The 16,015-nt window shown below is 39.0% G+C and overlaps 1 protein-coding gene across 4 annotated transcripts in view; it reads left to right on the top strand.

Annotated features, from left to right (window-relative positions):
* Window positions 1–342: 342 nt before the first annotated feature.
* The window catches only part of Cpm (carboxypeptidase M), a 68,307-nt gene continuing 52,634 nt past the window's right edge, over window positions 343–16,015 (top strand). For 3 of the 4 annotated variants that reach the window (XR_013091135.1, XM_076853091.1, XM_076853090.1), the window contains exon 1: window positions 343–502. Coding sequence is in view for 2 of the 4 variants with exons in the window: in XM_076853091.1 (XP_076709206.1) it covers window positions 343–502 (160 nt within the window). In the remaining 2 variants the exon portion in view is untranslated. The remainder of the gene's footprint in view (window positions 503–16,015) is intronic. The other variant, XM_076853092.1, reaches the window with a different exon arrangement.

Raw genomic sequence — 16,015 nt, 5'->3', positions numbered from 1 at the left:
CTATAACTTGGGGCCCCGCCGGGCCACCGCGGGCGGTTGGAGACGTGCGCCTGAGACCTGGTGAGACACGGTGCGCTGGGCTGAGCGCAGCTGCTGCAGCTGCTGGACGGCGGCGGGAGGTGGAGACGCCCGGAGGAGGAGCGGGAGGGGCGGGCGATTGGGTGGAAGGCAGCGGGGGCTGCCTGTGCTCCCGGTCACCGGTTGCATTGCTAAGCCCGAGGGTGTTGCTTCCAACTTTTACCTCCTGAGGAAGCAGGGAGCGTGTCAGGAGACCCTGAGAGTAGGAGGCTGAGCCGGGGCTCTTCATCTGTTCTCATCTTTATTCTTATTCATCTCTAGAACATGGACTTCGCGTGCCTGTGGCTAGGGCTTCTGCTGCCTTTGGTAGCTGCGCTGGATTTCAGCTACCACCACCAGGAAGGGATGGAAGCGTTTTTGAAGAGCGTTGCCCAAAACTACAGTTCTATCACTTACTTACACAGTATTGGGAAATCTGTGAAAGGTATGACTCGTCTCCTGCACACTTTCCCAAACCCACTTTTATTCATTAAATATGCCTCCCCTTCCTGTTCCCTCTCTACGAAGTTACTCTGATGGGCTCCCAACAGGTAAACCAGTGCCATGCAAGTTGGTGGGTTTCTGGTTTCGTTTTTTGATTTGTTTTGTCGGTGGAGTAGTGGGATGAACTGAATGTTACTGAGCTTCTTTATTGTAATTTAGTGTCACTGAGTCCTTTGCATTTTTGGTGCTACGTCGTTTTGAATCATTCAGACGTTGTTTATCTAGAATATCTAGGATATGGGTCTTATTTATATATGGGTCTTAGTTCCTTTTCAGGATAAAACGTCCCCCACAGGAGTCTGTTTATTCATCCCAGTTTTCCTTTTTGTTGGGTTCTTTAAATATGATTTGGGCTGTTAGTACTATTTCTTCAAATCTCTTAAATTAAATTAGTGCAGTTTATTGATGAGATTTCTATGTTATGTATAATTAGCCCTATGGCTTAAAGTTCTGCCAAAAAAAAAAAAAAAAGGTGGTTCTTTGACTATAGGCTGTATTTAAAATGTATCCATTTGAGGAAGACAATTACTAGATAATAACTGTTAGCAGTGACTGAACTCTTCCTAGCATTTTCATTTGTTTTCTCGTTTTCATTTAGAAAGTATATGTAGTTTCATTTTTTTTTTTGTAAACAGCAAATTCGAATTCATAGAAAAAGATTAAATTTTTTGTTGAAACTCACCCAGATGATGTGGATTTTATAGCCTGAACTAACGTTCTGGACAAGACAAGTAATTTTATGAGATGTTATTTTATAATCTTTTGTTACATTGATGTCCCCAAAGAGATTACCAGAAAACATAAATTCTTTAGTTAAAAGTTTTTTAAGGCTTATACAGATCCCAACTCTGTAAGGTGTGTTCAAATCCTATCTGGATTTTAGTTCTGAATTTTTTAGTCAATTGGGAATGTGTGTGTGTGTGTGTGTATAATATATATATATCATATATATGATATATATCATATATATATGATGGAAACATATCTTTATTTTATTTATTTGTATGTGGTGCTGAGGATCGAACCCAGGGCCTCACACATGCTAGACAAGCATTCTACTGCTGAGCCCCAGGCCCAGCCCTTAATTACCATATTCTTAAGTAATTATTTTTCCCAAAAAATTGAAGTCATGGTTCTCATATTAAAGAAAAAGTATTAACATGCAATGCAGAATGAAAATCCTTGGTTGTTTGTACTAGTACCTATATTTTTAAACAGCATTGCCAAAGAGTTGGTGCCAAAATTACACTATATTGCTCTATAATCCAAAATTATAGAGGCTGGATGTGTGAGAAATCATATCTTGAATCAGCATATGTATTTAACCTTTTGAAACCATTTCCCCCTCAGGCTAGAGTAAAACAATTTAAAAAGATCTAAGATTGCTAATTAAATTAATAAAGGAAATATAGAGCACAACTAGCCTGGGTTATTGTTCAGTCATCATTTAAACCACTAAATGATGAGGGTGTTGTTATTTTTTAAGTACTAAATGAATTAGTAAGTTTTTAAATTTTCAAACACAAAGTGCTTGTGAAAGACCGGTAGGAACCCTTTCCATATGTGAACCAGCCATTCTGATCTATCATCAAGAAATCAAACCACAGGAATGGTGGAAAGCCAACAGGCTTAATTTTTGCTTACCTTGTAGGCATTCGTGTGGTTAAAGGCTGGAGGGGTTATCATGTAAGAATAAAATCGACACTAGCAGTCAAATGTTTATATATGTTGCTCAGAATAATTATTCGGATTAAGAAAAATCCCAAATCTGCCATTAGGTTCCAAGTGATCGATGAGTCAGTTGCCAAAGTGTTGGCATATTAACGTGGCAGTTGAGATGATGTTCCTTTGTGGTGTGTTTTTTCATTCTATCCTCTGGTGTAGTATAAGTTTGTGAGCAAATGGGATTTACTATATGTGTCATTTGTTTTTATTATTAAAATGGACAAACATACCCAGAAGAGAAAGTCTTACCTGGCCAAGTACATTTTTTGTGTTTGTAAAACCTATTACACATACTTTTATTGCTATAACTATGGATCATATTCTGCCTTTTCCCCCATTTCCCATGATTTCATTAATGTATTTCTAGGAATTGACAAGGTCTGTAGATGTGAAATAGTTGTTCTATAGTATCTTATCTTTTTAATGGTGTGAATTTTTTTAGTCATTTACCCATTAAGGGCATCAGTGTGATTTCTGATTATCTCTTGTAAACAATGATGATAGAAAACCATCGATATATGGTTACATGATACATGATAATTGCCTTCTATTCTAATTGGTGATTATTTTTTCCACCTTTCATTTTGGAAATTTTGAAACCCATACACAAGTTGAGTACACTTAGTCTTTTTGCCTAGATTTGGTTGGAGTAGTTGGACTATGTTTTTTAATCTTTTAGAGGAATTCCCTCTACCTGGTAACATTGTAAATAAAATCTTAAGTGAAGCAAGAGAAGTAGCTCAAGAAAGAGACTGATGACTGAGTTGAGAAAAATCAGAAAAGGTACATTGTTCATCAGTTCGTTCACTCCTTCCTTCATTCAGCCACGGGAGCACCCACCTTTTTATTATCAACTCCTCTGTCTAGCAGAATGCCTGGAATATAATCAGTAGTCTATATGTGATTATTTAATGGATTGAATATTTGTTGAACAAAAGTGGTGGGAAGCAAAGAAAGCAGTCTGTTCCCTGCCATCAGGTAGCCTCCCCTTTCAAATATAAATGTAATTATGATGAATTTCTCAGACTAGGCTCTCCACACACACTCAAAACTCTGCTTAGGACTAGTTTTTTTTTTTTTTTCCTCCTCTCTCTTAAACTTGTTTTGAGGGTTGACTTTCAATGGATTGCCATGAGAAAGCTGCTGCGTGGGCTACATATGAAATGAGATTTCCTCCCATCTCTTTTATAAGAATCTTGTCTTGCCTCCTGCTGGGTCTAATCTTCATTTTATCTGATTAAGGAAGAATACGGGAAAGGGATAAGTGATAACAATCTTTGTTATCCTGTGCTTTGCATGCATTAGGTGTTTAATAGATCATTTCAATCTCAACAACTCAAATCAGGCATTATCCTCATTTTCAGACTTGTCAAATAAGGCCTGGAGAAATTAATTAACCTGCTGAACCTCACACTTAGGCCTGCCAGTCTTCTAAGCTTCAGAGAAACAACCTGCTACCAATGGAGATGGTTACATTACATTTTGTTTGTTTCTAAATGTTTCCTGTGTTGAGCAATGCTGTGGTGAACATCCTCCTATATAAAGCAGCAGAAGTTGTCTGAGCATTGGCTTTGGAACCACCGTGCCCAAGTTTAAATTCTAGATACTTAGCTTTGAGCTGTGTGACCCTGAGCCTTTAGAACAATGTTAGGGACATAGCAAGTGCTATTCGAGACCTGCTGATAATATTATCATTGTTGCTATAGTTCTAAAAGGAAAATATTGAGTTTAAAGCAGTTTTAGGAATTTGATGCATATACCAAATTCCTCTAAAAAGATTGTATTGATTTGTAATCTCTCAGGAAATTAAGGAGAGATATAAAACTTCTAAAACTTATACTAGTTATATGCTCAATAAAACTAGCATTCTAGTTGTAATATCTAATTTTGTTATTAGTGATCTGAAAGATTACTTTTTGCTGTTAGGTTTATAGTATAAGGGAGAATGCATTTTTCATGCTTCTTTCTCCAAGAATGTTCCATTTCCCATTCATTCAACAGGCAATTATTGAATTTCTCTTCTAGGAGTCTTCACACTGTCTCAGCTGTTCAGAAATCTCCCTAGAATTGACTTCGATTCTTGCCCCTAAAAGGCATTTACTGTGTTCACATACACGGATCTTTCAAAGTCTCTGGCCCTTAACTGTGTAGACTTTAGTTAGTGGTTTACCCTCAAAAAGTCACGCTGTATATAAAATTTAGGTACAATTCTTGGTTTTCTGTCATACTCTGCTCATTTCCCAGATATGGTCCTAATATCAATTTCTTGAGATCCTGTAGAAAATGCTTAATGTAATGCAAATATTAAGAAAACCATTAAAATCTAGGAATCTCAGTCATAATATACCTGTTTGTGTTGTGAAGTTATATAAGGTTAGAAAACCTTTCCTTTCTGATATGAAATATAAAGCCCCTGAAACATCTAACAGATTTTTATTCCAAATTTTATTTATTTTTTTTTTAGAGAGAGAGAGGGGGAGAGAGAGAGAGGGAGGGAGGGAGAGAGAGAGAGAGAGAGAGAGAGAGAGAGAATGAGAGAGAGAGAAAATTTTTTAATATTTATTTTTTAGTTATCGGCGGGCACAACATCTTTGTTTGTATGTGGTGCTGAGCCACACGCATGCCAGGCGAGCGCACTACCGCTTGAGCCACATCCCCAGCCCTTATTTCAAATTTTAAATCTCTCTAAACAGAATGCTCTAAAGCCAAGTAACGTTAGAAGCTTTTATGAAATAATGGTGACAGCCAGCATTAAGTGAATTTTACTTTTTCCCTTGCGCTTTACATGTTACAATCATCCTAACAAAAGTTTCTCCAGCTACTTTTTCTCTGTTCTTGTCTCCCTTGACTTGTCTCCTGCTCCTCCATCTGTACCCCCTCACCTCTGAGAAAGGGTCTGAATTAAATGTTCTTTTTGTGCTGATATTCTCCCATGGAATGTCTGTGGTCCCTTCTCAATAAATTCAAAGTAGTTTGAATTTTGTCTTTTGGTGTAGATTTGGGATTCTCTCTCCCCTCCTGTTCCATGTGCAAAAGCTCTTTGATTATGAAGCAAAAGGAGAAAACTGTCTATTTGCACAAGTATTTCACTCCCCCAACCTGACTGCCATGTGGAGTTTAAGATATTGAGCTAAGAATGGAGCATCTCATCAAGGGCAGTACCGCCCCCTAGGGGGGAATTTAGGTGAAAGACCTAAAACCGAGCTGTTTTGTTCACACACATGAAACAGTTTTTATATATATATTGAACTTTCCAGAAATACAACTGTATGTAACCTGAGGGAAAATTACATTTTGTTTGCTCTTAACTTGATTTTGAGATATTTTATGTTCTGAAAATATTGATGCCATTGTTCAGAGTTAAACCAATCTTCATTTGTGATCTATGCCTTTACTGTGACTCTTGATGGAAATATAAGCATCTGATTTTCTCATTATGTCTCTGGTGGAGTTATCCCCAGATTTTTACATTCTTATGCTATGTTTTATGTAAATTGCTCTATATATAGTTTGAACATTATGTTAATCTTCTAAATAGTGTGTAAATAAATGTGTTATGCTTTCTATGAATCATATACTAGCAGTGGTAAAGTGGAAGTTACAAAATATTGGATGCACAAAAAAAGAGGCATTGTCTTTAGGGTTAAGAACTATCAATCTAAAATCACAAACAGAGCTGATAAGGATCCACTTCAAGTTAATGTAGCCAGCATCCAAAAGGTGCTTATTTCTGTTCTTAATCCATGAACATGTGTGTCAATAACATTGGTGACAACCGTATCTGAAGTTGAGAGGTGATAACTGCCATTAGCTCTGTTTTCTCCTTTCAATTTGCTTATTTTTTAGAATGTCCTCTTCTCTGAGATCACGAAGAAAGTTGGAAAGAATCTTTAAAGTGAAATGTTTCTAAAGTTATCTCAAATACCAACATGTATTCGGGGAAAGAAATTAAATCTAATCAAATTTTTATATCTAGTGATTTAAAGTAATTGACATTCTTTCTGCCTCCCTAGCAATTAAATATAACAGCAGTTTGCTAAGAGGCTAGTAAGGCCTAATTTGAGTTTGTGTTAAACCCAAGTTGCACATTTAAAAAAAAAAGGTTTTTCTCATCTCTGCTTTCCTTCTTTCTTTTTCTTTTCTTTCTTTCTATCTTTTTTTTTTTCCTTTTGATACTGGGGATTGAACCTGGGGTGCCACTGAGCTATATCCCCAGTCCTTTTTACTTTGTATTTTGAGACAGGGTCTCATTAAATTACTGAGGGAATAACTAAGTTGCCCAGCCTGACCTCTAACTTGTGATCCTCCTGCCTCAGCCTCCCAAGTCACTGGGATCTCAGGTATTTGCCTCTGTGCCTGGCCTCATCTCTGTTTTCTGAGGACTACTTCTTGTCAGATGTTTAAAAAGTACAAATGTCCTGATCCATGACATGAACCTTCACATACATACCTTTATCAATCTCAGCTGGAGGGCTTAATCCCCATTGCATCCAAAAAAAGCAAAAAAGCTATCAACTTTGAAAAGCTGCTTCCTCAGTAGCTATCCAGAGGTGAATATGGCAGCCTCCATGTGGGGAGGCCAAGGCGTTGCCAAAGCCCTCACCCTATCCCAGAATTCAGAAGAAGCTAACTAAATCATCTTTCTGTTGGTTTAAATAAAGATCTTTCCATTGCTCATCCAGTTTGTAAACTTTCCTGATAGGAAATTCTCTATGAAAACAAAACCAAATTGAAAGATTACAACTAAGGTCACATGAATTGATAAGTATCCAAACGAGTAACTGAGATGCCTTTCCTAAAAAATGCACAGGTATGTTTATGACTACAAACAGGAAAAATTTAGTTTAATACCACATTTTTGGAGCAGAAGTCTTTTTCTATTCCCTGGAGCTGTCAGAATCTTCTGGTACTCCTCTTCCTGAGCATCCTCCCATAGCTCTGTCTGGAAGCCAGTGACCAGCTTTGTCCTGCTTTGTATTGGGTCCTAATGTGCTTGTGATATGGAATAGGCACTCTAAGGGACAAACTGGAAGAGTTTTCCATGCTGATTAAAGGAAGCATAGGAGTTTAAAGATAAGTTATGTGATATCATAAAGTGTGTAAGTATAAAGTACATGTTTTATGTACTTTGTTTTAGGAAAATTATATATATATATATATATCCCTTTATCATACTCCTATTTTTAAATTTTTTTTTTAGTTGTAGATGGAAACAATACCTTTATTTTATTTATTTATTTTTATGTGGTTTCGGGGATGGAACCCAGCACCTCATGCATTCTAGGCAAGCCCTCTACCACTGAGCCACAGCCCTGGCCCCATATGCTCCTATTTATAATTACATGTATATAAGGACTTCATTCTCTCAGGAAATGAAATTGTTTTCTTGCACTGTAACCTGTTTTACTAAAATTCATTTTTGTGGTAAGTAGTATGTTAGCTTAGGTAGAATTGGAGTACCATACTTATGACTCACTCCAAGATAAGTCACTGAAACACAGATGGAGGCCTTAGAAATTAGTGTCCTTCAGGGGGTGAAGGATGAACTGAATTATTCACTGACAGGCCTAAGGTGGTTCTATCTGCCCTTTGCCCTCAGCTCCCCAAACATTAACCAAATGTGTGTTAGGAGAAGAGAGAGTCAATATTTACAAATCCTCTCATGGCGGGGTATGCACTCCTATAAAAATGAAGACATCTAGAGACATTTAGGAACATATAATCATCTTAACATGAAATTCCACAGGTGTTTTCTCATTATTTTTAAATAAGATTTATTTACACCTTACTAATAATACCAAATGTACATGGAGTTAGATTGCAGATACGGGTTGCTCCATTGGGGAAAATATTTTTTTTTTCTATACTCTTGGAGACTCTAGTGAATACCTTCCTGTGATAGAGATAACATAGGCATGCACGTAGTTGGTTTATCTTTTATTAAGGGAAAGTGCTTTTCTACATGTGAAGAAACAAAGATGAGTTGGGAAAGGGAACATTCTAGCCTTTTAAGAATATGTTCTTCTATGTTCTTCTAAATGTAAAAATGTGTTTTCAGAGTCCATTGTATACAGTTCCAGCATACAGCACTATGTTAGTTGCAGAGACTTTTCAAACATTTAAAATAGAACTCTTTGGTCAAATGATCCTACAGGGAAGTAAACAGCATTTTTTGTGCCAGGCTGTGTATTACGCTAGGGTTGTAGCACAGAACAGCCTCTGCACTGACGTTTCTTATACATGCTAATAGGGACAACTGACAAAAAATAGAGTGAATAAAGATTTTAATTGCTATGAAGCACATAAATAATTTAATGGAGAGTAACAGTCCCCCTAGAATATAACTTCTGTGAAGACAGGGAGTTTATCTTGTTTATTGCTATGTAGTAGTCCCTTCATATCCATGGTTTCAGCTTCATTCGTGGTCTGAAGATACTAAATGGAAAATTCTAGAAGTAAACAATTCATAAGTCTCATAGTGACTTTAAGTGTTCACACCACTCTGAACAGTATGATGAAATCTCATGCTGTCCCACTTTGTCCAGCATGGGGTGTAAATCATCCCTTTGTTTGTCATCTCCATAGTATGTACTACGTGTCCTGTTGTCACTTAGTAGCCGTCTCCATTATCAAATCAAGTGTCATGGTATTGCTGTGCTTGTGTTTGACTCTTATGTTACTTAATTACAACCCCAAAGCACAATTATAGTGATGTGTAGGAGTACTATAATAAATTACCACCTCACAGATAAAGGGGAACTACTGTATTCTCAGTGCCTCGAACATAGCAGTTATTGTTTTGAGAGAATGTTGTATGGAAAGACCATGATACTGAAAAGATGGTAGATTTGAGCTGAGATCTGAAGGTTGAGAGACAGCTCGTCCTTACAGCCTAATTCAGATTGCATGAGGTACAGAGGCCTCAAGTGCAGTAGGTTGGCTGTATTCTACAGAAAGATGTGAGGGCAGCATAACCAGAGCATAGTGAGCCCGCCCAGGAGAGTGGTGTCTGAGGAAGTTGAAGAAATGTTCAGGGGACAAGTCATAGAGAGCCTTAAAATCCAACTTTAACATGAAAGTTTGAATTTTGAAAATAATGGGAAACCATCAAAATGTTTTAGGCAGAGAATGATGCCATAGGTTTAAAAAAAAATTTTTTTTGACTGCTAAACAGAATTCATTAAAAATGGACAAGTATAGAAGCAGGGAGAAAAATCCAGTTATGGAAGTCCAGGCAAATATTGATGATGGTGATTTGGATTAAAATGTTGTATTAGAAATGGAGAGAAACAGAGAGATTAGAGATTTGTTCTGGAAATAGAACCAACCATTATTGGATCATAGATTAGATTCAGGAGGAGATGGGTGTGAGGAAAACAGAAAAATCAAAGATGGCTGGGGGTGTAGCTCAGTTGTAGAAGTGCTTGCCTCACACCCGTGAGACCCTGGGTTCAATTCCCAGCACCACATTAAAAAAAAAAAAAAAAAAAAGTCAAAGATGTTCCTTAGGTTTTATGTTTTGGAAGCTCAGTCTATAATAGTGTTGTTAACCAAGGTGGAGAAACCAGAAAAGGACACAATTGGAGTAAAATCAAGAGCTCTGATTAGGATGATTTTCTTAAAATTTTGAAATCTTGAGTTGATATCCAGTTGGGATGTTTAGTAGGCAGTTGGGTATATAAGTGGAGTATGGGGGTAGAAATGAACTTGAGAACCATCAACATAGAGATGGCATTGAAACCCATGCAACTATAAAACAATCTAAGAAAAGGTGGAAATGAAATTGGCAATGAAGTAGGAGGAGAACAGGGAGCAGTATCCCTGGAGAGGAGTAGCTCACGGAGGATGTTGCAGGCGTTTCATGACCACCACTAGTGATTTGCTGGAAGGACAAGTCAACATAAAGTTATACTCAAGACTGAGCGCAGCAAAGGATACAGTGAAAGAACAAGAGGCTAAAGATGCACAATGTCAGAAACTAGAGGGGCCAGCGTAGGCTTCTTGTTCTCCCTCTGTAAGGATCCGTCCCACATTTTTCTTGGGGATATGTGTTTCTATGAACTGCAGAGACACATGCAAAATGCCTCACCTAGGGAAGCCCACTTAAGTCTTGGGAGTTCAAAGTTTTTCAAAGGAATTGCTCACATATCTATGTGACCAGCCAGAGTGCAGGTGCCTAACTAGGTACCAGGTGCACATGAAATGATGCATCATGCTTACTTTGAACAGAGCTTTTGGCTTGGTACATCCCGACCCACTGTCTTGGGGTACAAAAAAAATATGAATTAGTATACATTTCAAGAGTTTAGTGCTCAGAGTTTTGTTCAGGGTCATTGCCACGTCTGTAGATGTCCCCAGAGATAAGCAAGGGCTGAGTAAAGCAGATTGGCTATGGTAATTCTTTCCTCTCAAGGTCATGGTTAATGTTGCGTGTTGGCTGAAAGTCAAAACTGAAGCCACAAAGTTAAGTGGTATATCCCAAAGAATAATTTATGAAATTCTTGTTTCTCTGTAGATTCATTTCTTTCTTTTCTTTTCTTTTTTAAACATTTATTTGAATGGCTAACATAGTCTTTTGCATGTGCTAGCACAGGAATATGAAGGTAAAGAAGTTAGGCGTGGCCCCTGCCCCAGCAGAATTGAGGCAAACAGAGCTGGGCTAATGAACCAGATTTATCAGATAAAAACAGATGGGGGTGAATGGCAGGGAACTAAACATGGAAGACCTGAAGAGAAAAGAGAAGTCAGCTGTGTGAAGAAGAGGACCAAGGCAATAAATAGCATCTTCAAAGGCCTGAAGGTGAAGGAGCACAATGAACTTGAGGAACAAGGGGGAAGGAGAATGAGAAAGGGAAGGGAAACTGAGGAGGTAAGGGGGACGTGGAGGACTTGTCCACTTCACCTCGTTTTTTTTTTTTTTTTTTTTTTTCCTTCGCCCTAGGGGAGGCACAGACATCCTAGGGGATACATGCCTGATAGAAAAATGACAGGTTTATTTTCTTGATTGGGAATTTTCTGGTAGTTTTACAATTTACTTTATATTACAGTAGAGGTTCCTTTTAAGAAATGTGGCCAAGGCACGCCTGTAATCTCAGCAACCCAAGAGGCTGAGACAGGAGGATCACCAGTTCAAGACCAGCCTGGGACACTTAGAAAGACCCTGTCTCAAAATAAAAAATCAAAAGGGCTGGGAAGGTAGCTCAACAGTAGAGCACCCCTGGATTCAATCCCCAGTACCACCAAAAAAAAAAAAAAAAACAAAAACAAAAACCCTCTATGATAAGTTATTTACATTCCCATTTGATAGGTGAGAGCAAACAGATTTTATTGTTCCCCTACCCATCCTCCCACCTTTCAGATTTTACAAATGAAGAAACTGATGACCCCAAATTATATCTCTTTTTTTTTTTTTTTTTAAGGATTGAACTCAGGGGCATTTGGCCACTGAGCCACATCCCCAGCCCTATTTTGTATTTTTTTTTTAAGGGTCTCACTGAGTTGCTTAGTGCCTTGCTGTTGCTGAGGCTGGCTTTGAACTCCCAATCCTCCTGTCTCAGCCTCCCATGCCGCTGAGATTACAGGCATGTGCCACCACGCCCAACCCAAAATTATATCTTAGGAACCAATAGATTTGGTTCATTAACCTAGATCTTTTAGTAATTTATTTATGTGTTCATTCAACAAATATTTGTTTATTGAGCTCCTACTGCCTACTAGAACTTTTGTGGGGGTATACAAGGAACAGGACATGGACCTTTCCCTTGAGAAACTAGATCATGTGCCCTTAATACACGGTCCCCATAATGGGAGAGACATTGTAATAGGGCTGTGCTCCCCCATCTGGCCTCCAAAGTACTTGGTAAAGTTGGCAAAGGCTCATCAGGGAAGTTGGTGCTTGAACAGTTTCAGCATTTTACCAGACACAGGTGAGAGGGGCAGGATTCCAGGTAAAGTGAGTGGGAAAACACCTCACTTGCTTGTATACCAGGGGCCATCCACAGAGACTGGAGTGGGATGGGTCTGCCCTGGCAGAGGCAGCAGAACCTCATAAAGGAGATGGGATGTCTCTTGAATATATGATCCAGGATAAAAACTCGGTGGTGATTTATTCTAATGCATTTTTTAGCATTAGAATAGTTTTAGAAGGCCCCTGTCGTTGCAGGATTTTTGTTTTTTGAAAACGAACTATTCAAAGAACAGTGATAAACAAACTATTCAAAGAACAGTGATAAGTAAGGAAAATATTTTGACTCACGTAATTTCTCACTGAAATTGACAATATTTGTAGTCCCAGGGGAACTATGTTTCCATAGGACATTCTGTTCTCTGTCTTTGGGAAACTGTCCTTTAAAAAAAAAAAAAAAACAAGTAATAAAGGGAGGTATTTGAGGATCAGTAATAAAAGTTATATGCTTCATTGAATGCTTTCTGTGAACTGGTCCTTTTCTATATTATTTTAAATTCTGACACCAGCAAGGTGTCAAGTCATGTTCTGCCTGTTTTACAGATGGGGAAACCAAGACCAGGAGAAATGACTTGCTTGAGACAACCTGGCTAGTAAGGAGCAGAGCTGGCAGTTCAGACCCACTTCTGAAAGGATTCAAAGCCCCCATTCCAGTTTCTAAAAGGGTCTTTAGGGCTCTGAGGCTTCTGTGGAGGTGGCCTTGGGTCCTTCCCAGGTGAGAGAGAGTTGGCTCTTGAGGTCCCCTTTCTTAACCTAGAGTAGCTCAGCTTCAACTGTTTTCCTTGGGTTTCCACATAAGATCATATTGGAATAAATTTCCATTCCCGGGTTGAGTAATATGAAATACCTGGTTGACCCTGGTACCTTTGCAAGAGTAAACTGAGGATGTGCCATGAGCCAGCTAAAGGGCTAGACTCTGCAGGGTGTCAAGGAAGATTCGTACCTTCTTTTGGAATGTAGCATTCTAGTTGAGTCCTTCACATAGGTAATACTTCACAAAGGTTCAGAGCCCTCTGAAACAGGTCAAAATGTCATTAGAGAATATTAAATGTATTCTCTTTATCAAGCCAAATGCTGTGAGCTTGTGTAAATAACATGGCGTCTTGGCTGATGACCTGCACGTTAGGCAAAACATCTCGCTCCTGACCTCCTCTACTCCCATTGTGACTATGTCCTGGCAGACAGCCTCTGAATGCTCAGGAACATTAACCACCTGTCCTGATTTATGCAGACTCAGAAGCCACCTCACAGTCATTTATGATTCAGATTTATGCAGATTCCTTGGAGGGACAAGGTGGAATGAGAGGGTAGGGGTAGGAGAGAAGGAACAGAATCTGGCTTTCAGGAGCTCTGAATTTTCTACTGAGCACCACCAAGATCCCTTGTCCGCTACAGGCCTCTGGGGGGAGACTGCATAGACCAATGAGGAGTCTAATGGATACGAAAGAGCCCACTCAGCATCCTTTCCATCTGGGAGGAAGAGATGGCAGAGCAACATAGGACACTTGGGCCTGCCCTGAGCAGCCTCAACTCCTAGGCATTTTGCAAAGAAGGTGGTAGGATCACACAAGTAGCTATGTCATTATTCACCACAGGGGTCCCATTTACTAGAGAAGAAGGCTTTTCCCATTTGCTAGATGAAGACAGGAAGGAAGGAAAACAAAATAACCTTGTGTTGGGTAGATTAACAGAATCCCAGGCGGCTGTAACACTGAGGCTTGTGCAGTCAGCAGCCCAAACTCTATTTCCTCTAAGGGACATGTTATGAGCTGGCGTATGGGTACATGCAATCTAGTGAGAAACCATTTGATTTTGAGATAGAAACTCAAGGGAAATAGAGTGAGCTAACAGAGTGGAGCATTGCCCTGTATGAAAACCAAGTATTTGGGTTCTAAAACCCATTAGGCTCAGAGGACACAGTATGATCCTAGAGGTTGTAAGTGACCCATGAGAACTTTAATAATGGCTTTTCTTATGCTCTCTGTTTTTTGAATATCCTTTATAACATCTTATCAATTGGTCATTTTAAAAACAGGTTTCTAGGGCTAGGGATATAGCTCAGTTGGTAGAGTGCTTGTCTCGAATGCACAAGGCCCTGGGTTTAATCCCCAGCACCACACACACACACACACACACACAAAAAAAAAAAAAAAGATTTCAAGGTGCTGAGTGTTGTGGTACATGCCTGCTGGCCCACCTGCTTGAGAGGCTGAGGCAGGAGGCTTGCTTGAACCCAGGAATTTGAGTCCAGCCTGAGTAACATAGATGCTGTCTCCTAAAATAAGAAATAAATATTTTTTTAAAGATTTCTATGTTCAGTGGTATGGTGAAAATGAAGTGTTTGGCAAAGTCATCTCAATTTTTTAAAACAGTAAAAAAGAGATCTTAGTATCAGATACTGAAATCAAGGAGCTATCAGAATAGGGAAAATATCATATTTATACCCTTACCCACAAATACACAGATATTTATAAGCAATATTGGCAGTTTAATAGTGGTTAACAACACAGACCCTGAAAAGCATAAAGTGCCTGAGTTAAAATCCTGGCTCTGCTATTGAGTAGCCATGATCTTAAACCAGTGTCTTACCTTCTCTGTGCCCATTGTCTCTTTTGTAAAATGGAAATGATGGTATCCTCCTCCTGGATTGTTGAGAAGACTACATAGGTTAATAAATGTAAAGTGCTCAGAATGTAATGGTCCCATAATAAATGCTGTAGAAGAGTATGCTACTACTATTACTGCTACATAGAGGATGATATTCGACAACTTGAACGTGGCACTGATGTAAGTTTTTGGTGCGTGACACCCTTCAGCCTTGAGTTTGCTGAACAGCTGCGTAGCCTTCCTGCTTTCTGTCACTGAGTCTGCACAGCCCATCTGAGGCAGGTAGCCATTTGCAACTTTAGAGATCCACTTGCCAGTGGTTAAGTAACTTGCCCTGGGCCAAGGCATGTACCCAGCCCATTCAGGAGCTCCCAGTCTTCACAGCTTGGCTCTTGCCACAGTTGCAGGTGGAGCTGACCTTGTTCCTGCCCCAGAGGGCAGCACACTCCTTACAGCACCCTTGCCAGACCCCATTGTATAGAGAGGAACCTGAGGGCATAGGATTAATTGACTTGCCAGAGGTCAGTCTCCAATAAGACTGACATCCAGATAGGAAACCAGATCTAATACTAGGACTATGTCTCTCTCTGTAGGGTCTAAATGTTTGTGGTATGTTTGACAAAAAGGACTCAGGATAAGTTGTCAGATACTGGATGACACATTCTATTGGCATCTAGCCTATGTATATTCAGATACCAGGTAACAAAGCTTCCTTTGCTTTAATTAGCTTGTACTTAGATATTTGGCAGTGTGAATGAACATTAAAAAAAAAGTTCTGTGGGGTGTTTTCCCACAACTTTTGCATTTGCTTTGGGAAATCTCCTCTTCTAAGGGTTTAAAATTATGTTTAACAGTAATGTAGTAATTTTAGGTTAAGACCAGCCCATTTTTCTCTTATCACCCTTTATATTTGTCGCTCTCTCTCTAAAATGAGCTCTCTATCCTATGAGAACACTTGCACCAAGTATATATGATTTGCAGCATTATTTCTAATAAAACGAAAATGATGCAGCCATCTAATTAATGCCTGATTTGTGTACTTACAATGGCTAAAATAACAAATTTAGTTATATGGTTGAACATAGTGTCTAAAAGTAGTAATGTCTACTGCCATGTTGGGGGAGTGCTTGCCTACCATAAATTGCCTACCATGTGTAA

Source organism: Callospermophilus lateralis, chromosome 4 (genome assembly GCF_048772815.1).
Source record: "Callospermophilus lateralis isolate mCalLat2 chromosome 4, mCalLat2.hap1, whole genome shotgun sequence".
Taxonomy (NCBI): Eukaryota; Metazoa; Chordata; class Mammalia; order Rodentia; family Sciuridae; genus Callospermophilus; species Callospermophilus lateralis.
Note: the sequence above shows the minus strand (reverse complement) of the source record. Positions and strands in the feature narration are given on the sequence as shown.